Here is a 23,931-nt window from a genome sequence, read left to right as displayed (position 1 = left end):
TCGGACAGTGCTAATTTTGGCACTCTCTACCATCTGATGTTTTTGACCATAAAGGCCTTCAAAAACATCTACAACCTATATGAGTGGTGTCTTTTCTTCCCGACATGTCCGAAAGAACAGGCACCACTTACACAGATACACAGCGATAAGCCGAAACATTACGACGACTGTCCACCGCGTCGCTGGACGCCGCCTGGTGGCGCTGCGGGCCCCTCACGCAGTGATGAAAGTGCGTGAGTGGAGCAGCCACGGATGGCGGAGATACGCGCCGCACATGGCGAAATCCACCGAGGTAAGCGACTTCGACAAATGGCAGATTATTATTACGCAGAACCTGTGAACGAGTATCTCTAAAACGGCGGAGACGGTCGAATGTTCACGTGCTACTGTCGTGAGCATCTGCGGGAAGGGGTTCGACTGTGAAACTACTATTAGGCGCTGAATAGCTAGACGTCCACTATTCTTCACAGGACGTTGGGGTCGGAGGCTTCTCTGCTATGTGAAGCAGCACGGATGGTGATCTGTGGCACCTCTGCCGAAACAGCACAGTGCTGGTGCAGCACAAGTGTTCCGGAGCACACCTCTCATCGTGCATTGCCCAACACGGAGCTCCGCAGCTCACCACCCCCACGTGTTGAGGCAACGACATCGTTAGCTACGATTGCAGCGGGCACAGGACTGTCGGGGTACGACCGTCGATCAATGGAAAAGTGTCGGCTCTTCGGGTGAACCACATTTTTGCTGCACTAGGTCGATGGTCGACATCGAGGTGAACGGCGGTTTCAAACGTGCAGCGACCCACTGACACTGGCTGGTGGGAGCAGTGTTATGGTGTGGGAGACATTCTCCTGCACTTGCGTGGCACCTGTGGTAGTAATCGGAGACACATTGACACTTCCTGGCAGATTAAAACTGTGTGCCCGACCGAGACTCGAACTCGGGACCTTTGCCTTTCGCGGGCAAGTGCTCTACCATCTGAGCTACCGAAGCACGACTCACGCCCGGTCCTCACAGCTTTACTTCTGCCAGTACCTCGTCTCCTACCTTCCAAACTCTACAGAAGCTCTCCTGCGAACCTTGCAGAACTAGCACTCCTGAAAGAAAGGATACTGTGGAGACATGGCTTAGCCACAGCCTGGGGGATGTTTCCAGAATGAGATTTTCACTCTGCAGCGGAGTGTGCGCTGATATGAGTAAAACTGTGAGCACCGGGCGTGAGTCGTGCTTCGGTAGCTCAAATGGTAGAGCACTTGCCCGCGAAAGGCAAAGGTCCCGAGTTCGAGTCTCGGTTGGGCACACAGTTTTAATCTGCCAGGAAGTTTCATATCAGCGCACACTCCGCTGCAGAGTGAAAATCTCATTCTTGAAACATCCCCCAGGCTGTGGCTAAGCCATGTCTCCGCAGTATCACCGAGCGAGGTGCCGCAGTGGTTAGACACTGGACTCGCATTCGGGAGGACGACGGTTCAATCCCGCGTCCGGCCATCCTGATTTAGGTTTTCCGTGATTTCCCTAAATCGCTCCAGGCAAATGCCGGGATGGTTCCTTTCAAAGGGCACGGCCGACTTCCTTCCCCATCCTTCCCTAATCCGATGCGACCGATGACCTCGCTGTCTGGCCTCCTTCCCCCAAAAACCACCACCATCTCCGCAGTATCCTTCTTTCAGGAGTGCTAGTTCTGCAAGGTTCGCAGGAGAGCTTCTGTAGAGTTTGGAAGGTAGGAGACGAAGTACTGGCAGAAGTAAAGCTGTGAGGACCGGGCGTGAGTCGTGCTTCGGTAGCTCAGATGGTAGAGCATTTGCCCGCGAAAGGCAAAGGTCCCGAGTTCGAGTCTCGGTCAGGCACACAGTTTTAATCTGCCAGGAAGTTTCATATCAGCGCACACTCCGCTGCAGAGTGAAAATCTCATTCTGGACACATTGGCAGTTGCATACTGCCTGCATCCCATCATGGCTCAAATGGCTCTGAGCACTATGGGACTTCTGAGGTCATCAGTCCCCTAGAACTTAGAACTACTTAAACCTAACTAACCTAAGGACATCACACACATCCCTGCCTGAGGCAGGATTCGAACCTGCGACCGTAGCGGTAGCGCGGTTCCAGACTGCAGCGCCTAGCACTGCTCGGCCACTCCGGCCGGCCATCCCTTCATGCTCGGCGTCTTCTCCGACGGCGATGTCATCTTTCAGCAGTATAATGGTCCGTGTATCGGAGCGAGAACCGTGCTACAGTGGTTTGAGGAGCAATAAAGTGAACTCACGGTGATGTCTCGGCGACCAAATGCGTCTGATGTAAATCCTACGGTAGCCATCTGAGTCGCTATCCGGTGCCATCACTGCGCAAGCAAATCAGCGTCCCGTTATTTACGCGAATTACATGAGCTGTGCCGACAAACTTTCGGGGCCACGCGGGGTAGCCGTGCGGTCTTAGACGCCTTCCCACGGTTCGCATGGCTTCCGGCGTCGGAGGTTCGACTCCTCCCTTGGGCATGGGTGTGTGCGTGTTGTCCTTAGCATAAATTAGTTTTAGATAGATTAAGTAGTGTGTAAGCCTACGGACCGATGACCTCAGCAGTTTGCTCCCATAGGAACTTACCACAAATTTCCAAATTTTCAAAACGTCGGAACCCTGTTACTCGAAATCAGTGATGTATTTCGTTCAAAAGACGGACAAAGAGGCTATGAAGCAGGAGGTCATAACCTTTTGGCTCAGCAGTGTATATGCGCCGTCAGGGCTAACATCATCATTCAGTGCAGAGCACTCCTCACCCGCCCTTGCAAGGGACTGTGTGCGATGCGGTGAGCGAAAAGGGGGAAGAGGGCCAGGGGACGCAACTTTGGTTGTGTGCGGCGAATGATGGTTCAGATGGTTCTGAGCACCATGGGACTTAACATCTGAGGTCGTCAGTTCCCTAGACTTAGAACTACTTAAACCTAACTAACCTAAGGACATCACACACATCCATGCCCGAGGCAGGATTCGAAGCTGCGACCGTAGCGGTCGCGCGGTTTACGACTGTAGCGCCTAGAACTGCTCGGCCAACATGGCCGGCTCTGCAGCGAACAGGAATATGGATGTAGCACGGGTAGCACACTTGTGTAGTCTGCGCAGTTGAATCTAACTGCTATGTCAAGGTAGCGTAGTTAGTTTATGCATCTTCCAAGACCCGGTTTAGAACCCCAGCGTTGATAGAAATTTTCATTTGTCACCTATGAATTTTTTCGTTGCTCGAATGCGGCAGAGGTCAGGATTTCTTCTTCTTCAACATTTCCTCTGTAACGAGTATATAATATGTGTATTGAGTGCCACTGTTTGTATGGGTGCTCAGAAAGTAACTGTGTGGTTACTATGTACACTATGTTGGGAATGACATCCACGAGTGACTATACAAGGCTGAACCCGCCTAATTTTGTTGGGAATCCCTTTCCGTCCATCTGGTTATGATATGCTTGTCATGTATGAAGTTATTTCAATATTTAAATCTCGAATCAAGCATGGGTGATTGCGGTACACTACATGCTATTCCCCGAAGAAAAAGGTCTGTTGGCATAAACTCCGAGGAGCGAGGCTGCCATAGGTTCTTTGAGATGAAAATTTCGCCAAAAACCTCTTCCATAAGACGCATAGTGTGTTGTAAGCTGTGTTAGCAGTAGCGTCATCTTGTTGAAACACTGAGTAGTTGGTTTCGTCTTCCCTCAGATGGGCGATACAATCCTGGATCATTAAACAAAAACGTTTACTGTTCACGGTTTCGTGAAACAATAAACATCAGACGATGAGCCGTATGATATCGCTCACCAGGTCCCATTGTAAAACTGCATCTTCCACAAGAGTAGCGAAACCTTACTTAGCTTCCGAGAGCTAGTATTCGGTATGACATCAGCACTCTATTATCTAATGGCAACTGGCAGTAGAAAGGATTCTAAGTGTCGTAGGTTTTGATATTCAACACCTGTAGCAGGTGCCTACGAATATCTGCCCCTAAATTTCAACATAAGTTATTGCTGGACTCCTTTGGATCCAGTGGATACTTCTCTCTGCTTCAGTTTTTTCCCCAACCCGCCACAATCCTCTATCTTTTTAAAAGTTATTCTTTTTGCTCCTTCTCACAATGGAATTTACAGAATGCAGATTTCTCCCGGATGGCCATGCAGTGACCACGCAAGGCGTCCCACATCTGTCCCGCGCTGCAGCTGCTTCCCAGTGTGTACCTGGCTGCATTCTGTCCCTTTTAGCGAAAAAAAGTTTTCCGAACCACTTGCTATTCTCGCCGTGCAGTTCTCGACTTCCCACAGCCAGCCAGCAGATCCACCTTGCACAGAAACGTTACACATATCAGCATAGACTTGCAGTAATGATGAACTTATTAGATTCACAATCGCTGGCATTTGTTTCAGTTACATGTACAATTTCATTTATCGCTCGAAAATTGAATTGAATTTGTAGTCTAGTTTGATGACTGGGTTATTAATTAGATTAAAGAGCAGTTATGGGAGACACTGTTCCATAACACTGCCCCTAAATGTATTGGCAATATACATGCCATTTGGGTATACTGAGCGCATCCAAAATAGGGCAGCACACGCAAGTCTGGGCTTTTTGAATTTCTCGCTGTCATAAGTAGGCTTCTTAAATTTCCCATCATTTTAAAATTTGGAGAAGTGAGGTAGTTCCATCATCTTGGATATTTCAGTAGTTGCCCTGTCTTGGATTTTTTAATTTCCTGCCTTGCCATCTGCGATTCCACTATCTTGGAATGCTATGTCATATACAAATAAGGGCAGCAAACACTGTAACGGGTTTCGTCCCAGAGTGCTCGTTGCATCTCTGCTCAAGAATCTATCTCATTCTGAATGCAAGGCTTTACTTTATTCGCAGTTAGTGTAAAGTGTACCTTATTTATCTTTAGTAATTAGCCTTGGCATAATTTCATTTTTTTAATTGTATCTAGGGAAAATTTTCCTAACTTTCTTCAAAATATTATTTGTTAAATAAGTAACAACCTTTTGCCTTCCTAAGCCACTGACAGATGACAACTATGCCTCACAAACACAGATAAAATTATTTGTGACTTATGGCTAAATATCATTATAAATGAAACATAAACTTGTTTCTGTGTGTGTTGCTGCAGTCAGAACAGACGAAAATAGAACAGAATTTACAATTTTAGCCTATTATATAAATGAAACTTAATTTAAGAGAGGGGTAAAAGGAAATTAAGTTTGACCGTTTAAAACTAAGGTATCATCTTGTCTCACATATTTTTCTAAATCTCACAGACTTTTTAAATGATATCTTCCAATATTTAGGGTTACTTTGGATGAGTCTGAAGATCTTATATGAATGAAATTCAAGATATGCCTTGTGACAGCTGAACTCAAAAGAAATAAAACTAAGACAGATTTCACTGTAATGTCCTATAAACTTCAAAGGCATTGAAAGTGAATAACTAGTTCCGATTGGGCAAAACAGGGAAAGGAACACGCCAGAGTGCTATAGAAAGCTGTTTTGATTGTTCACATAGGCACTGTGCTGAGTGTGTTTTATTGATATAATTTTTTTTCATCTTATTAGTTGCCATGCAGATTACTAGGACTGATAAAAATTACGCAATAAGAACATCGTTAATTGAAATTTGTCTGAAATTAAGTTTTTAAACCATCAGTAGAAAGTTTTCTTTTTTGCTTCATGATTTAGATATGTGTCTATTGTATAAAAGCGACTGCCATTGCTGAAGAAACTTAGAACTATACTATTCTCCTGCACTTATCTCATTTACTTTTGTACATTTATATTTATTAAAAACAGACTCTGTTGACTTTATATATTTACACTACTTTTCTTTCTGCAGCTCTGGGATTCAAGCCACCTGTAGGAGGTATGTATCGTCCATATAACCAAATTTTTGTTATTGTTGCGGATATGTTCTCAGTTGTGCAACAGTGTCTTTACAGCATTATTTATTATGTGAGATGTTATATCAAAATCCAGTTTCAATGAGCATGCCATGTAATCAACTGGCATCAAATGGTTCAAATGGCTCTGAGCACTATGGGACTTAACGTCTGAGGTCATGAGTCCCCTAGGACTTAGAACTACTTAAACCTGACTGATGTAAGGATATCACACACATCCATGCTTGAGGCAGGATTCGAATCTGCGGCCGTAGCAGTCGCTCGGTTCCGGACTGAAGCGCCTAGAACTGCTCAGCCACCACGGCCGGCTCAACTGACTTCAAAAGTTTTTATGTATGTCTACTGAATCATTACTACAGAATGTCTTGGTCCATCGTTTTGGCCTTCTACCTGAGGTCTCATTCCAGAACAGTACTCACCCAGTACGCTGGACATGATGATTGTACAAGAATTATGCTGTAATAAATAATACAAAAGAACTGTTAACATCATGACAATTGCTATTCTTATAAAATTCTCGTTACAAAATGGACAGAATTACCACAGACTCTGAAAAGAAGCAAGAGGTTGGCAATTATTAAATTAAATCTTTAGTGCTTGTTCTAGTGTTTTATTAGAAAATAGTCACAGATGCGACTGTTGGGCTGAATGTTAGTTTGACACTCTTTGAAAGGAGATGAAAAGAGACATTTCTCCCTTCTGTGGAAGAGTTGTTGGATTACTTGATAGAGTAATCCCCCACCCCACTGTGTCCCAGCATTGCCAGCAATTGAACCCAGCAAGGTGGCGCTGTGGTTAGCACACTGGACTCGCATTCGGGAGGACGACGGTTCAATCCCGCACCCGGTCCTCCTGATTTAGGTTTGCCGTGATTTCCCTAAATCACTCCAGGCAAATCCCTGCATGGTTTCTTTGAAAGGGTACAGCCGACATCCTTCCCTAATCCGATGAGACCGATGACCTCGCTGTCTGGTCTCATCCACCAAACAATCCAAACCAGCTATTGATATTACTTTCTACATAAGACGCAGTTGGGAATTCGCAGGCAACATTTTACGTAAGGCTTTTCTGTGACAGTTGCTAGTCTCTAGTGAAACTTCAAGTTTCCAGTACACAGTCACAATATGTTTTACGTTATTTCCACTCTGTGTGGGCCGCCCACTTAGAGGTGCCATGTTCCGAATTATGCAGCCCCTCCCACTGGAATTTCGAGTCCTCCCTCAGCCATGGGTATGTGTGTTGTTATTAACATAGTTTAAGTAGTGTGTAAGTCTAGGGACCTCACCAGTTTGGTCCCATAGGAATTCACACACACACACACACACACACACACACACACACACACACACATAGCGAGAGAGAGAGAGAGAGAGAGAGAGGGAGAGAGAGAGAGAGAGAGAGAGAGAGGAGAGAGAGAGCGAGAGAGAAGGAGAAAGAGACACTATGATGTATTAAATCATGATTTGTAAAGCAGTCAACTAAAAGAGGAACGATACAATGAAAGATTTTAAATGGAGCAGCAGGAACTGCAGCTGACTAAAGGTTGGACTGGTAAGGGATGAGACACCGCTCTGAAACCCCTTCAACCTAACAGCTTAGAGTGTAATCTGGTCAGTTCAACGAATTTCAGAAATGGCTGGAACTTTCTACGGAGAAAACGCCACCCACAAAGAGCAACGTCCAGTACGGTGACAAGTGACAAGCCACTCACCTTCCCATTCACGCCTGACCTTCTGGCTCAACGGTGAGTTCACAGGTTCCAAGGGAATGATGCTTTCTTCAACTGCCACTCCCTACAGGCCTCCTTCACCTCTATATCTACCTGCTGGTTTCCAGCCCAGGTACCTGGCAGAACACCACCACCTATCCACAATGTGGCCGCAAGAGAAATGCAGTTCGTATATTTTACGAAACCTTTTCACCTACCTGCTTACTTTGAAGAGCCTGTATAGCACTAAGGGTATTGGATCAGTTTAGAAACATGTTTCCTTTGTATCATCTCATATGATACAGGGCCTTCCAAATATCCTACAGCTCAGCATGACGGATTATGAAAGCATCTGGTAGGCAGACTCTGAGGACACAATCAGAGAAAACCATTGAGCACCCAAGGGATCCTCTCTGTCTAGATACATTTCAATAAACAATCTTAAAATTCATGTGTCCATGTAAGACGTTAGTAAATATACCTAAAAAATTACGATCTTTAAAATCAGTCAAATTTAAAATAAGTAATGGCTTCTAAACGTAATATAGTGGGGAATTACTCCACCTGTGTTGTAAGGCTTAGTATTCGCCACAACCACTCTTAAAATACAGCTCTTTGTTCGGTTCCCAAATGGTCCCACTGCTCACAGACGATTATCGAAAAGCCACTCTGTGAGTGGGAGAGAATCAGTATGGTATGCTGGCAATTAGATTTTACAAGACGTTTTGTAAGCTTGTTGCACAGTGAGTAGCTTCTTTTTTTCTTTTTATTTACAACGTGATCCATTACAATATTTGTAATATTCCATGTATGTATTGTGTGTGGGTGTGTGTGTGTGTAGTGTGATCTTTGTTTTGTATGATGATGACAGGGGAAAGGAGAGGGTGAAAGCCAGTGCTGGCGCATGGCCTGCTCCTCATGATTGACACAAAGGGGGCCACCAGGCTGAACACCCCCATCCAGCAGACAAACCACCATCAACAGTGTTGCATGCCCCCGCTTGATGAGGCACTGCAGAGAGCTTTGGTATTCAAACGAGAACACTGGCGTAAAGCGTGGTGACCAGGAGCTTTACGCCACCACCTCTCCTCCCCTCGCCGCCCAAATACTGGCAGTAAAAACTTTTTCCGCCACCAGAATGCAAACTGCCTTACCACCAGGTCAAGCGCCACTGCACAGGATTGCATTAGCGACCTCAGCCGTGGAGATTTGTTACGGCGAGCAGCTGCCGTCAGATCAGAAGTGGTGGCTGGCAAGCTTCGGTGAAGAGGCTCTAAATGCACCTTTTGCCAGTCTAATGCCCACCCAGTGGACCTCCAAATATGACGGTCTAGAAGGTCTGATCATCGGAGATCCATCATGAAGCTGGGACTAGACAAACTCTCTTTAAAACTGGGGCAGGTCTGCTCGATCTTCTTCCCAAACTCTGTGTGCTGCACGCTTTAAAATTTCAAGGGCTTTGATGGATCGAGAGCAAAAGTTCCTCAGATGTGGCAGGCACTTGAACGCTTGATGAAAATGGATGCCCATATACCTCACCGACGCCTTCATATTTAAAAAGATGTCCCTCAGTTTCAGTTCTGGAAGACGGAAAGGATGACGGGAACTGTTAACAAGCAACACATGCAGTTTATTTTTTGACAATTACTTGAATCCAGGTCTGTGTGCCCATCTCTCTAGTCTCTTAGCAATCATCTGCAGTTGGTGCGTACTTGCTTCAATTGTGAAAGATGTATTGAAAACTGAAAAACTCTCCGCAACTAAAGCGCCCGAACAGTCCATTGAGGTATTGTTAGTTATAGCCATCAGAAACCACGTCACAGTTGAAACATCTCCTTGAGGGATATAGTTTTCTTCCATAAAAGTATTCGGTAAAACTTTACTAACTAGATACCTAAACTAATGTGGGGAGAAGAAACACGTAAGAACATGAAGACGTTCCTGTACGTCTTTTCTGTATAAACATGGGACAACCTGTAGCACTGTCTGGTAGCAGAAGGCAACGAAACACAGCTTCAGTACAGGTTTTATGATGAACTTTGATTGCAAATGTTAATGGAAATTCAAATATATTCAGTAGTCAACGCTCTCTTTCCTGTCATTTGAATATCAGACACACTTTCTATTGGCAGAAGTAAGCAAGAATGCCAGTTAAAAAGGCCAACTATCTTCTAAATCGCCATTTTTTTTTTCGTTGATCAATGTCCTTACAGGTTTTCCAGTGGCCGCAACGGTTCCCCCTCCTGTGCCAACTTTTCGCCCCAGAGCAGCAGTTGCGCCCTCCGTCCTCAATTGTTCTTTCCGTATAGTCCAGTCTCTGTCTTGCCCTACGATTTTCATACTCTGTAATTCCTTCAAGCATCATAAAAGTTATTCCTTGATTCTTAACACATGCGCCATCATCACGTCTCTTCTTTTTGTAAATGTTTTCCATATAATCTTCTCCGCTCCCCATTCCGTATCTTATCAGTCCTCCTAATTTTCAACATCCTTCCATAGCACCACGTCCAAAACGCTTTGACTCTCTTCTTTCTGGGATTTTCTCGTCCGACATTCGGTTCCACACAAAGCTGCAGTCCATACACACATTTTCAGAAATATCTTCCTCAAAACAAGGAAATTTTTTTTGACAACAACAGACTTTCTCACAAACCACGTTTCTTCCTCACCTCACTATTTTCGCCTTTCTTCGATTCACTCTCAGTCCATTTTCTGTGCTCTGTAGACTGTTCATTCTATTCAGTATGTTCTGCAAATATTCCTTGCTTTCACTGATATGAACAATGTCATCTGCGAATCTTATCCCTGGTGATCTTTCACTCTGTGGTTCAACCCCACTCCTGGACCGACCTGTCACTGCTTCTGCGATGTACACATCGAACAAAATGTTCAGATATTTATTAATTCCCAAGGGACCAAACTGCTGAGGTCTGGGGTCCCTAGACTTACACATTACTTAAACTAACTTATGCTAAGAACAACACACACACCCCATGCCCGAGGGAGGACTCGAACCTCCGGCGGGAGGAGCCGCGCAATCCGTGACACAGCGCCTCAAACCACGCGGCCACTCCGCGCGGCTACATTGAACAGTGAGAATGAAAGAGTTAATACGAGCATTTCGTCATTTGCCTTCAGCACTAATTGTTACTTTTTGATACTTTTACATATGTATATTTCACGTCTTTCCGTAATGCTCACTGTTATTTTCTCAGAATTTCGATAGTCCTTCACCATTCGCCATTCCGTAACGTTTTTCCTAGGTCTGCAAATCCCATAAAAGAGCCTCAATTTTTCTTAAGTGTTGCTTCTTCAGAACTGCCTTCACCTTTTCTAAAGCAAAACCATCGGTCACGTCCACAACTATTTTTGCATCCTACGCTATTTGTTTCTGAAACTTGCATTCTTGAGCTACTGTACTGATTGTGCAATAAGTCTCACATTTATTTCCCTTTACTACCTTTGGAATTGTACCGATGATATTTTAGAAAGTCTCCACCACAACATGAAAAGTCGTTTTGTTGCGTTTAATCCCAGCGCATTTAGGAATTGCAAAACTTGAGTATCTATGTCTTTTACCTTATTCAAGCGCAAGTCCTCCATATCTCTTTCAGACTCTAATAATGAACGTTTGTTTCTTCTTCCTGCTCGTCGCTGACAGCTCTTTTCCCTCCTAAAGCCATTAAACACCGTCTTTCCACATATCCTGTATCTCTTCTGCGTTTAACATCGTAACTCTTTCTACACTATTAATGTTGACACTTCTGCATTTAATTTCAACGGAAGTTGTTTTGATTTTTCTGTATGCTGAATTTATCTTTCCGACGATCATTTCTTTTTCGATTTATTCGCAATTTTCGTGCAGCTTTCTTGACATGCTATCGCTGTGCTTAGTTCCTAAGTACATATTGCTTTATTCCTGTCTTTTCCCGAGTATTTTCCTACTTCTTTCATCCGAATATCAGTTTAAATATTTCTTCAGATGGTTCAAATGGCTCTGAGCACTATGGGACAACTTCTGAGCTCATCAGCCCCCTAGAACTTAGAACTACTTTAACCTAACTAACCTAAGGACATCACACACATCCATGCTCGTGGCAGGATTCGATCCTACGACCGTAGCGGTCGCGCGGTTCCAGACTGTAGCGCCTAGAACCGCTCGGCCACTCCGGCCGACAATATTTGTTCCATTACAGAAAGTTTTTTCTCAGTTATTCTACCCGTACCTACACTGATCAGCCAGAACATAATGGCCTACTATCGATATAAATCCATCCAGGCGATAGCGGCGTCAGCCGGCGAGATATGCCTGCTGAACGGACACACGTACGGTGCATGTGGTATCAATGAGTGTGCTGTCTGTGTGTTGAATTGTAAAGGCTCGCGTTCTGTCTGACCGAAGGCAGACTGCAATGGCCTGGAGGTTAGGCACGAGCATTTCAAAAACTGCAAGGAGAGCTGTGGTGAATGTCTTCAACGCCAAGCACAAACCACGTCCTGACGTCGTAGGGTTGGGCGGCCACCTCCCATTACAGATGTCGGATGTAGTAGGCTGGGCGGATTGGTAAAACAGGACAGGCTGCCAACTGTGGCGGAACTAGCACGAGACTTTAATGCTGGGCAGGGCACAAGTGTGTCTGAACTCACAGTGCACCGGACACTCCCAACGATGGGCCTCCGCAGCCGACGGCCCATGCTTGTGCTAATATGAACAGCACGACACTGACGACTTCGTCTGGAATGTTCAGCACTGGGCAGTGCAACAGTGGCAGAGCCTTGCATGGCTGTATGAATCCCGATACCTTCTCCGTCATCCCGATAGCAGGGCGCGAATCTGTCGCCTTCCAGCGGAACAGCCCCTTGACACCTGTACGGCCGTACGGAGACAAGTTGGCGGCGGCTCCATTATGCTCTGGAAACCACTGACACGGGCATTCGTGGGTTGAATGGAGCTCGTGCAAGGCACCGTTACGGCCAAGGTGTATCGTACACTGGATGGCACAACACATACACCCCTTTAGAACGAACATGTTTCCCGACGGCAGTGGCATTTTTCAACAAGGTAATGCCCCATCTCACAAGGCCAGGACTGTGACGGAGTGGTTCGAGGAACACACTTCCAGCTTCTTTGATGACCCCTTCCCCTTTAACTGAACTATCTACTGTAATATTCATTACAGCACATCTACCCATTCTCAGATTCTCCTCGTTATTGCCACATTTAATTTTCTTGATAGTTCTCTTTATATTCAGCCTATTGTTTATCCTTATTTCATTGTGGTCTTAGTCTATATCTGCCCCTGATTAAATTTTACAATCCATTATCTCATTTCGGAATCTCAGCCTATCAATAACGTCATCAAGCTGATATCTAGCATCCACTCCAGGCCACGTCTTCCTGCTTTTATGATTTTTGAGCGGTGTATTCGCTACCACTATCCGATGTTTATCACAAAACTCTAGTCTCTCCTCTCCCCTTCATACCACCGAGCCCAAATTTTGCGATAACACCATCTTATATTCTTTCCCCTACCGCAACATTCAATCTTCCCCTGATTACTAGTTTAACATCTCCCTTAGATACTGAGTTGCCTATCCGGTGCCGTCATACATTTTCTCTACCTCTTCATCTTTTGCTTGTTAAGTCCACAGGTGTAAATGAAATACTGTTGACGGCACTGGTTTGATATTCTTTCATCATCTTCTTTAACTCAGGCAGTAACATTATAGCTTGTTCTACCTTCGCAGATGCGAGCTTTTCCTTGGTATTCCTGTATCTCTGTCCTACAGCATAAAGTATATTACATGTCCAACTATTCTTTCTGCCTTATTCTTTCAATGTGCTTTTTCATTTTATCGTCGCATTTTCCATTCTTTCATTGGTGCAAAATGTATTTAATTCTGTCCCCGTTTGAGAACTGTTTATTTGTTCTCTCAGAGTACATCTGCATCTACGTGATTACTGTGCTATTCACAATTAAGTGCCTGGCAGAGGGTTCAATGAGTACATCCTTTCACTATCTGAAAAATTTCGTTTCAGCTGACTGTATCCTCCTTTGGCGTTTCTTAGTTACTTTCCAAGTCTCACGTCCACGTGTGAGGATGGATGTTGCCATTACTTCGTAGAATTTGGTTTTATATCTTTCTTGCTATCATTGGGTAATGTTTCCTGTATAGTGCCACGTATCATTTGAAACTTACATAGCTTAGTGGATATAACGTTACGATAATTGCATCATATCCTAACAGCATAAAGTGAGATTCCCTTTGCAAATGATTTTCCATTTAGCACTATTTTAGTACACTTTGGATATTTTCCTTAAAAAGTCATAACTTACGTTGTATTTTGTGATATGTTGAAGCTGTGGAGTCCGAGAGATGTAGAGTAAATTGTAAATAATCGTCCATTTTTTGTAAATTACTTGGTTCAAATTGCTCTAAGCACTATGGGACTTAACAAATGGCTGTGAGCACTATGGGACTTAACATCTGAGGTCATCAGTCCCCTAGACTTAGAACTACTTAAACCTAACTAACCTAAGGACATCACACACATCCATGCCTGAAACAGGATTCGAACCTGCGACCGTAGCAGAAGCGCGGTTCCGGACTGAAGGGCCTAGAACCGCTCGGCCACAGCGCCCGGCAAATTATTTGGCCATCAGCAAAGAGTACAGTATGTAAATTTGTAGTTCTAGAAACTAATTTTATTCGTGGACTAATTTATCATTCGACTGCCTAACAATATTGTCAGTACGACATATATATTAAATAAAGTGGGTGAGAGACGGCACTCTTGTCGTACATCTCTGTTAATTCCTATCGGTGCTGTTCTCTCTCTGGATGCATAAATTAAAATTCTGTTATTCAGATAATAAACTTTTAGGCACGTGTAATATTGTCCCCTTGGTATATTTACTGTCTCCGTAAGTGGTCCACTGTCCTGGAATCCTAGTGCTGAACCCCTATTACTTCTGTTATATGGGGCAGATGCTATTGACGATATTGTCACATACACAAATGACATCCTAGTACCAGTCCTTGCAGACTCCAGGGCGAGACTTGAGGAAAAAGTGAATTATGTGCTTGTCCAGATGCAGCATTGGTGCAAGAGCAAGAAACTAACTATAGCCGTTCATAAAACCACATACATACTTCCTTAGAGAAGACTTTCTCTTGCCAGAAATCCTTCCCTGGTGCTTGACGTAATATCTGTCATAGATATTTAGCCACTCTTCTAGACGAGAAAAGAAACTTCCCACAACACGTAAGATCTGTTCCTCAGAAAGCAGTCAAAATCATGCATAAGGTTGCCCATGCTGGTACTGCTGACCAAAAATTACCGTTGCACGTAGTGTGGCCATATTACGAAGCTACTGTGGGCTTTGCTGCCAGCGTCTGGGCGCATCGCCTTAGACTAGGCAGCTACAAAACAATACTGTGGCGAATTCAGCGGAGCGTACTTCTGAGGCTCGCCGCTGCCTTTTGCACTACACCTGTAGAGGGTTTAGTTGTGATCTTCGGGCTACATGACGTGTATGTCGTGGTACGTTACAGGGCACCGCTGTATTGGTCGGGACGCGAGCAATGTGATCGTGTGTACGAGATCACAAGGACTTATCTTCCTGATAAAAGACATTTAGGACCCTGGAATTGAATGGCAGTCTGACTGGGACCCTAGGAGCACTACGAGACGTGTTTACAGCGTATTCCCAAGCACCTGGAACAGGCTCAAACTGCGCGACGTTACCCCTACTTGAGGTGTGGTGCACCTATTAACAGGTCACGGTCCATATCCCACACATCATTGTCGAATAGGATGTGGTAACGCACCAATGTGAGGTGAAGGTTCGGCTAAGCATGTCGTTCTGAGATGCCCCTTTTTCAGGTAGAGAGAGAGACAGCAAACAATTAGACTGCGATCTGCAAACAATCGTAGGTGACCAACACTTGTGGACTAAAGTCAGTATGATGGCACATCAGATATCTAAAAGGCAACTGCTTAATTTTCGGTCTATAAGATCAAGTGGACCCTCTGAGTATCAAAATAATGTCAACAGGTCAAAGAAGCGATTCCTTAATTATAGGTAATGATAGGCACATATACATTTCATTAACAGAGACGTATATATATATGAACAAATAAGAAAAAATAAAAATAAAATAAAAACGAAACGAAAGAATTCTACGGTCAACCACATCGGTATGCGCAGATTCGAGGATTGCCGAGTGTGGGTGATGTAGAATAGTGTAGCAACAATATGTTGGGAAGTACGTGTAGTAGTTAGTCGGTAAACCTCGAGTTGTTCTGAGTCTGCCAGTAACACATCTAGTAATGTAAGGTGAAAGTTATTCACTTGGAACTTCAGTTAAGTCCCTTTATTTTATGTTATTTTTTAAATTGATTCTTATTTTTCAACTGTTCGGTTTTATTTCTACATTAATACTACCAATCGTTGCAGTTAACATACATAAAACATTGTACGTCACCATGATTAATGAATATGTACGACCTGTTTAGAGTTTCCAGATAACAGGTCTGAAATTCGTAGTAAAATATTGAACCAAATAGAACTGAATTTTTCCAGTCTTCTATTAGTCCATCTTGTTCTTGTTCCTCTTTCTCCATCTCCTCTACCCCCGCCCTCTCTCTCCCTCTCTTTCTATCTCCTCTGTCTGCTCCTGTTACTCTTGTCCCAGTTTATGTGCCCTTCCCCCTCTCTGTTCATTTGCTAGTCCTTCCTTTCCATCCGCTCCTTCACTCTGTGTTCATGTCCACCTCCGTCCATTTATTTCCTCCTTCACTTCTCTTTGTCCATCTCCTCCTGCCCTGTTTCTCCGTCAACCACTTCCATCCCTCGCTCTGTCCATCTTGTCCTCCCTTCTTCATGTCCATCTCCTCCAACTCTTCTTTCACTGTTCATCTCCTCCTCCCTCTACTCTCTCTCCATTTCCTCCTCTTTCCTTATCCTGTCCATCTCCTCATCCCCCCTCTCGCTGTTCATTTGCTCCTCCATTCACTCTTTCTCCTCCTCTTTCCTTTCTCTGCCTTTTTCCTCGCCTCCCTCTATCCATCTTCTCTTCCTCCATTCCCCTGACCATTGTCTCCTCCCACTCTCTCTGTCTGTCTCTTCCTCTCCCCTGTCAAGGTACATCTCTTCCTCTTTCCTTTCTCCATCTTCTCATCCCCATCCCTCTTTGTCCATTCCCTCCTCTTGTCATTCTACGTCGTTTCCCTTTTATTTCTCTATCTCCTCACACACTCTCTGTCTGCCAGTCTTCTCCTGGCCCACTATCACACCCACCCCAGCAGGTTGCTCTGGCTCACACTGCCACAGTATTTATTATGCAGAGAGTAACTAACAAGTGTATCACATTTGACAGCAATAGTTGCAGCGTTTTAGGATAAACTTTCCACCTATGGCTTTGCTTGCGTACATGCAAGTCAAATATGTTTCACGTATATTTAAAATTTTGCACGTGTATTTGCAGACATATTTCACTTATATCTCTAGTGAAATTCGCCCTGCACTTTCATTTTCCCACGGCTCAATGTTTGTGACGTCGTGTCTTCTGAACTGACGGGAAGAAAGTCGCAGCAGCATAAAATAATTAATGTAGAGATATGAAATCTCGGGAATAAATTTCTTTAGATGAAATATTTAAATCATTAACTTTGCAGTATCACAGTTTGATATAGGTGCGAGGAAAGCAATTAGAAATGTGAAATGCTAAAACGCTGGCATACAAATTAACTGGTGTAAGCCCCTAGGATGTCGAATGTAAGCATGCAGACGTGCATGTATTGTATTGCACAGGTTCTGGATGTCAGTTTGTGGGAAGGAATTCCATGTCTGTTGCACTTGGTCAGTCAATGCAGGGAAGGTTAATGCTGTTTGTGGATGACGCTGGAGTGCTTGTCCAATGATGTCCCATATGTGTTCGATTGGAGACAGATCTGGCGATCAAGAAGGCCAAGGAAATATGCTGACATTCTATAGAACATGTACGTGGGCGAGCGTTATCCTGTTGGAAAACACCGCCTGGAGAGCTGTTTATGAATGGCCACACAACAGTTCGAATCACGAGACTGACATGCAGTTTTGCAGTCAAGGTACTCGGGATAGCCACGAGAGTGCTCCTGCAGTCATAAGAAATCGCACCACAGGCTGTAGCTCCAGGTGTAGATCCAGAATGTCTAGCACACACACAAGTTAGGGTGTTGGTCCTCAACTGGCCATTTTGTCAAAGGCATTCTTGACTAACAACTACTCACCAGGTCCAATATCAAAGGTAACTAACACTCACGACCGTCACGGCGTGTATTTAAAGGAAACTTGATTTGAAGCCTCATAGTAACGCTATTAGTGCCACTCTAATGCGACTGGCTCAAGATCCGGGACGGGACGAAACAGCGAGGTCATCGGTCCCATAGGATTAAGGAAGGATGGGAAGGAAGTTGGCCATGCTCTTTCAAAGGAACCATCTCAGCATCTGCCTGACGCGATTTAGGGAAATTATGGGAAACCTGAATCAGGATGGCTGGACGCGGGTTTGAACCGTCGTCCTCCCGAATGCGAGTCCAGTGTGCTAACCAATATACCATCTCGTTCGGTCCGAAATCCGAATAGACGTCATTGTTCAGATGTCTAAGCACGGCTACCAACTTTCGTTTAGCCGGCCGTGGTGGCCGAGCGGTTATAGGCGCTACAGCCTGGAACCGCGTGACCGCTACGGTCGCAGGTTCGAATCCTGCCTCGGGCATGGCTGTGTGTGATGTCCTTAGGTTAGTTATCTTTAAGTAGTTCTAAGTCTAGGGGACTGATGACCTGAGATGTTAGGTCCCATAGTGCTCAGAGCCATTTGACCCAACTTTCGTTTATGTCGCACAAGTGTTTCTTGGTGGAGCGATTTCTTTTTTTCTTTCGGCGGTGTATTTCTGTACTTATATTCGGTAACATATGTACATACTGTCTGCGAAATGTGTTGCGAGTAGAGCTAATAGGATAAAAATAATAAATTAAAATGTCGTGTATGATGCGACAGTTTGTCACTCATCTTTGTATTTGACGTCATATCGCCTCAACGGCGTGTCCTAAATTATATATTTTTGTAGATAATTTCAACAGCATGCGTGTTTATTAGTTTGGACGTGTGTTGCGAATAGCGGTAGTAGTAAACAATTACTTAGGTTGAAACGTCATGATTCAGGTGGCACTTTTTCGGCGTGAATAGGGAAAATGTAGTAAGCTACCAACTTTTTACTTTCATCATTACAGCGAGAAAAGGTTTGAGAAAGGTTTGAGAAAGGTTTGAGAAAGGCATGAGAAAGTTTTGAAATTATGTGTCATGTTTCTTCGAAGTCGTTAACTGTTCCCATTCTGAAATACTGGTGAATAAAGAATGGATATTCGCGCATAACGAGCTACACTTCTTTTTCACGCGTATCTCTTTGACAGGTAGGCGTTTCTTAGCCCTGCAGAGATTATCTCAAGGCAATACGTTGTATGTGTGCAAAGTTTGGTTGACATCGGTTCACTATTTTTGGTGGGTATGTGGAACATACACTTATATGTACGTCCATTTTTAAAGTATGTACGGATTCCTGTCTTTCCATGAACAGCTTTGTACTTCCTCCTTTCGTTTGTCAATCGAATTATTTCTTCTGTTACCCAAGGTTTCATCGTAGTTACCTTCCTTGTGCCTTTCTCTGACTGTAAACATGTGAGATTGCCGTTTTTAAAGATGTCCACTCCTCTTCAACTGAACTGCGTGCTGTAATGTTCCTTATCGCAATACCCGCCTCCTTAGCGAACTTCAGACGAGTGTCTTCACTCGTGAGTGTATCATACCCCACTTCCTTCCGCTCAGACTCTTCTGTACGAGTCTCCTAAGCCTCTGTCGACTCTTCACTGTTACTAAATTATGATACAAGTCCATATCTGCTCCTGGGTATGATTCACAATTCAGTTTGATTTTGGAATCTCTGTCCGACCACGATGTAATACAGCTGGAATCTTTTCATGTATCTGGATCTTTTCCAGGTGCACCTCCTCCTCTTGTGAACGTTGAAAAGAGTCACTGTCTAAAATTTATTGCAGATCTCAATTAGTCTTTGCACTCTCTCATTCTTACTGTCTATCCTATATCCTCTAGTAAACCTTTCTTGTACTCCTTCCCCTACAAACATATTCCAATCCCCTATGTTTCTTATATTTTCATCTCCCTTTACATACTGAATTACTCCTTCAATATCCTTATAATTATACAGCCTCTGTATACTCATTTTTCGATTGCGACGTCGGTATTTATACATAAACTATCGCTGTCGATATTGATTTGCTGTCAAAACGGATGAGAACAACCCTATCACCGAACAGTTCACAGTAGCTCACTTCCTGCCCTACTTTCTTATTTACGCATAATCCTTCTCCCTTTACACAATATTCTGCTGTTGTTCTATTATCATGTATTCACCTGACCAGAAATCCTTACCTTCATTCCGTTTCACCCCTGTGACCCATTCAGAGTTCTTACATTACTCTCCTCGACTCGAACAATGTTACTCGTTCGTTGATTTTATCTTTTTTTTTCGTTATGGTGACCTACCCCTTTGCAGTCCCCTCCTAGAGGTTCGATCGGTGGACTAGTTCAGAATCATGGCGCCAATGTAGAGGTCATTATGAGACTTTTACAGTTAAAAGTCACATGTCCTGCAGATATACATCAGGCGTCTTTTGCCCAGTGGTTTCCATTCCTTTCTGATTCCTCATGCTGTTGATCATCGCCAATGGTTCCGCCTTTTTGGGGGCATTTTCCCACCCAATGCGCAAGCGAGTGCCCTGAATCTCTGTCCACTACTCCGTCAGTTTTGACAAGGCCATTGGCTGAGTCAGGGTGACTTGTTATGCCAGAAGTCTTCGGTCAACTTTGCTGATGATTTCTAAGCGAAATTTATATAGCGGCTGGATTTGAACAAGTAATCGAAGACGTTTTGACTACTAGTCAAAGTTGCTACCCCTAGACGACAGGTTCTAGAGAAGATGGGTTCACATGTTCCACATCGACTTCCATTTTTTCTATCACATCATGAGACATGTCCACTTCTGCACAGGAGCCTTTACGTAGTATTTCCACCTGTCCGCTAACTCCTCGGCATTTCACCGTGGAATTCTTCCTGCCGTCTTAGTGTTGACGCCTTTCCTTTTAATTCCATCTGCGTTTGTATTTGTCTTTCAAAATGATGAATCAGTCTTTTCGACGACAAGTTCTTTTTCGACTTCTTTCCATTTCTCATGCATCCACTTCGTCTTGGTATCCATGCATTTCCTGCTTATTTCATTACCAAGTGACTTTCACTGCTGTATTCCTGTCATTTCCTGAGTGTTTATATTCTTTCTTTCATTCCTCGATCTGATGAAGTATTTCTTCTGTCACTCGAGATTTCTTAGTATTACCTTCCTTGTACCTTTATCAGTCTCTAGAAGAACCAATCACTTCTGGGATTGCCCCTTCTAGAGAGGCCAGTTCCTCTTCAACTGAGTGGCTTATTCTGGTATTCATTATCGAAATATTTGCAACCTTAGAGTCCTTCAGTCGTATCTAATCATTAGTCATTGGTTCAGTATTCCACCTTTTTCCTCGTTGGATCTTCTGGACGATTCTCGTAAAGTCAGACTACTCTTCATCCTTACGTATTTGTGTTCTAAGTCTACATCTGCTCCTGGGTACATCTTGCAATCCAGTATCTGATTTCGAAATGCTGTCTCATCTGTGCGTCTGGGTATTTTCCAAGAATATCCGCTCGTTATTTTTGAACAGTGTTCCAGGTATTATTATCTGAAATCTATTGCAGAATTCAATTAGTCTTTCTGGTCTCTCATTCCTACTACTGAACCAACATTTTCCCGTCAATCTCTCTTATATTTCTACGGTTTTTCTTGCTTCTCAGTCGCCCTTAATTATTATATTTTGAGCGCGTTTATACACTGCATTACCTATTCAATATTTTCATTTACTCTTTCTATATCTTCATCTTCTGCATGTGATGTTAGCATGTATACCCTAATATCTGTTGCTGATGTTCTATTAGTATCGAGCCTGTTGTGAAACTCCTACCACTGATAAAGACAGAAGCTGAAGTAATGAATTAAAATTTTTGCTAAAGCCGGGACTTGAATCCAGATCTCCAGCTTACTATGCAGATGTGTTACCCACGTCGATGGTGGCTACTCCAGGTGCACAGTTAACCATAGTTCAATGCCCTCCCTAACACAAACTTCAGTCCATTTTAATTTTCCCTTCCTTAAGTCGTCGGTATTGCTGAGGCTCTCCGATATTGAAGTAGCACCCCAGCTTTGTATATAACGGAGAAATACTGCCCGTACCTCATGTGGGAAACCGCGGTTCAAGTCCCAGCCGTGGCATAAATTTTAATTCATTGTCTCGGCTTCTATCCTCGAGACTCAATGTATCTCCACGAAAACGTAATTCCGACAGATCCCAGCATTCAACTGCGTGCAGTAGCTCACTTTCTGCCTACACAATTTTATGCTAGTGTTAATATTAGCCTTCATTCGTCTGACCAGGAGACATCTTCTCTCCATCTCGCTTCATTGACCTCCACTACGTCTAGACTGAGCCTTTGCATTTGTAGTTTTAGACTTTCCAACATCCCTACCACATTCAGACTTCTGACATTCTATACTCAAACTCCTACACTGTTAACATTTCGTCGGTTATTTAATCACATTCTCAAGCTCAACTGCCCCTCCCCAGTTTGGAAAAATATCACTCACACAATTCCGTAAAATGCAAGAGCTAGCAAATATGAGAATTGTAGCACAATCATTTTGACAGCTCATGCATCCTATGTTGCTGACAAGAATAACATGCAGGAGAATGGAAAAGAAAATTGAGAATGTGTTAGATGACAATCAGTTTGGCTTTCGGAAAGGTAAAGGCACCAGAGAGCCAATTTTGACGTTGCAGTTGATAATGGAAGCAAGACTAAAGAAAAATCAAGATATTGTCGTAGGATTTGTCGATACGGATGTAAGATGTTCGAAATTCTGAGGAAAATGAGAGAAGGTTCAAACTGCTCTAAGCATTATGGGACTTAACATCGGATGTCATCAGTCCCCTAGACTTAGAACCACTTAAACCTAACTAACCTAAGGACATCACACACATCTATGCCCGAGGCAGGATTCTAACCTGCGACCGTAGCAGCAGCGCGGTTCCGGACTAAAGGACCTAGAACCGGCGGGAGAGAAGGGTAATATACAACAGCGCCAAGTGCCAAGAGGGAATAATAAGAGCCGACGACCAAGAACGAAGTGCTTGGATTAAAAAGGGTGTAAGACATGGATGTAGTCTTTCATCCCAACTGTATATCAAAGAAGACATGATGGAAATAAAAGAAAGGTTCAGGATTAGGATTACGGTGAATGGGTATCAATGATGCGATTCGCTGATGACGTTGCTATCCTGAGTGAAAGTGAAGAAAAATTACAGGATCTGTTGAATGGAATGAGCAGTCTAACGAGTACAGAATATGGATTGAAAGTAAGTCGAAGAAAGACAAATGTAGCGAGAAGTAGCAGAAATCAGAACAGCGAGAAACTTAACACCAGGATTGATGGTCACAAAATAAATGAAATTAAGGAATTCTGCTACCTAGGCAGCAAATCAACCAATGACGTACAGAGCAAGGAGGACATCAAAAGCAGATTAACACTGGCAGAAAGGGCATTCCTGACCAAGAGAAGTCTACTAGAACCAAATATAGGCCTTAATTCGAGGAAGAAATTTCTGAGAATTTACGTTAGGAGCACAGCGTTGTATGGTAGTGAAATATGGGCTGTGGGGAAACCGGAACAGAACAGAATCGAAGCATTTGGGACGTGGTGCTACAGGCGAGTGTTGAAAATTAGGTGCAGTGATAAGATAAGGAACGAGAAGGTTGTGCACAGAATCGGAGAGGAAAGGAATATGTGGAAAACACTGAGAAGAAAAAGGGACAGGACGAGAGGGCATCTGTTAAGAAATAAGGGAATGACTTCCACGGTCCTAGAGGACAAAAACTGTAGAGGAGAACTGAAATTGAAATACATCCAGGAAATTATTGAGGATGTAGGTTGCAAGCGCTACTCTGAGATGAGGAGGTTAGCACAGGAGAGCAATTCGTGGCGGGCCGCATTAAACCAGTAAGAAGACTGATGAATAAAAAAATGAAAAAAAGTAGTAAATCGGCTCTGTCCTGTTTCAGGGAAACATGCCCACAGTATGAAATGAAATGATGTTGGT

General features: G+C 43.8%; 1 protein-coding gene across 1 annotated transcript in view; it reads left to right on the top strand.

Annotated features, from left to right (window-relative positions):
- Nucleotides 1-23,931, top strand: part of LOC126426868 (uncharacterized) — a 73,614-nt gene that overhangs the window by 39,685 nt on the left and 9,998 nt on the right. Inside the window, exon 4 of the mRNA XM_050088903.1 lies at nt 5,852-5,878. Coding sequence (XP_049944860.1) covers nt 5,852-5,878 — 27 coding nt within the window. The remainder of the gene's footprint in view (nt 1-5,851; nt 5,879-23,931) is intronic.

Source organism: Schistocerca serialis, chromosome 11 (genome assembly GCF_023864345.2).
Source record: "Schistocerca serialis cubense isolate TAMUIC-IGC-003099 chromosome 11, iqSchSeri2.2, whole genome shotgun sequence".
Classification (NCBI taxonomy): Eukaryota; Metazoa; Arthropoda; class Insecta; order Orthoptera; family Acrididae; genus Schistocerca; species Schistocerca serialis.
Note: the sequence above shows the minus strand (reverse complement) of the source record. Positions and strands in the feature narration are given on the sequence as shown.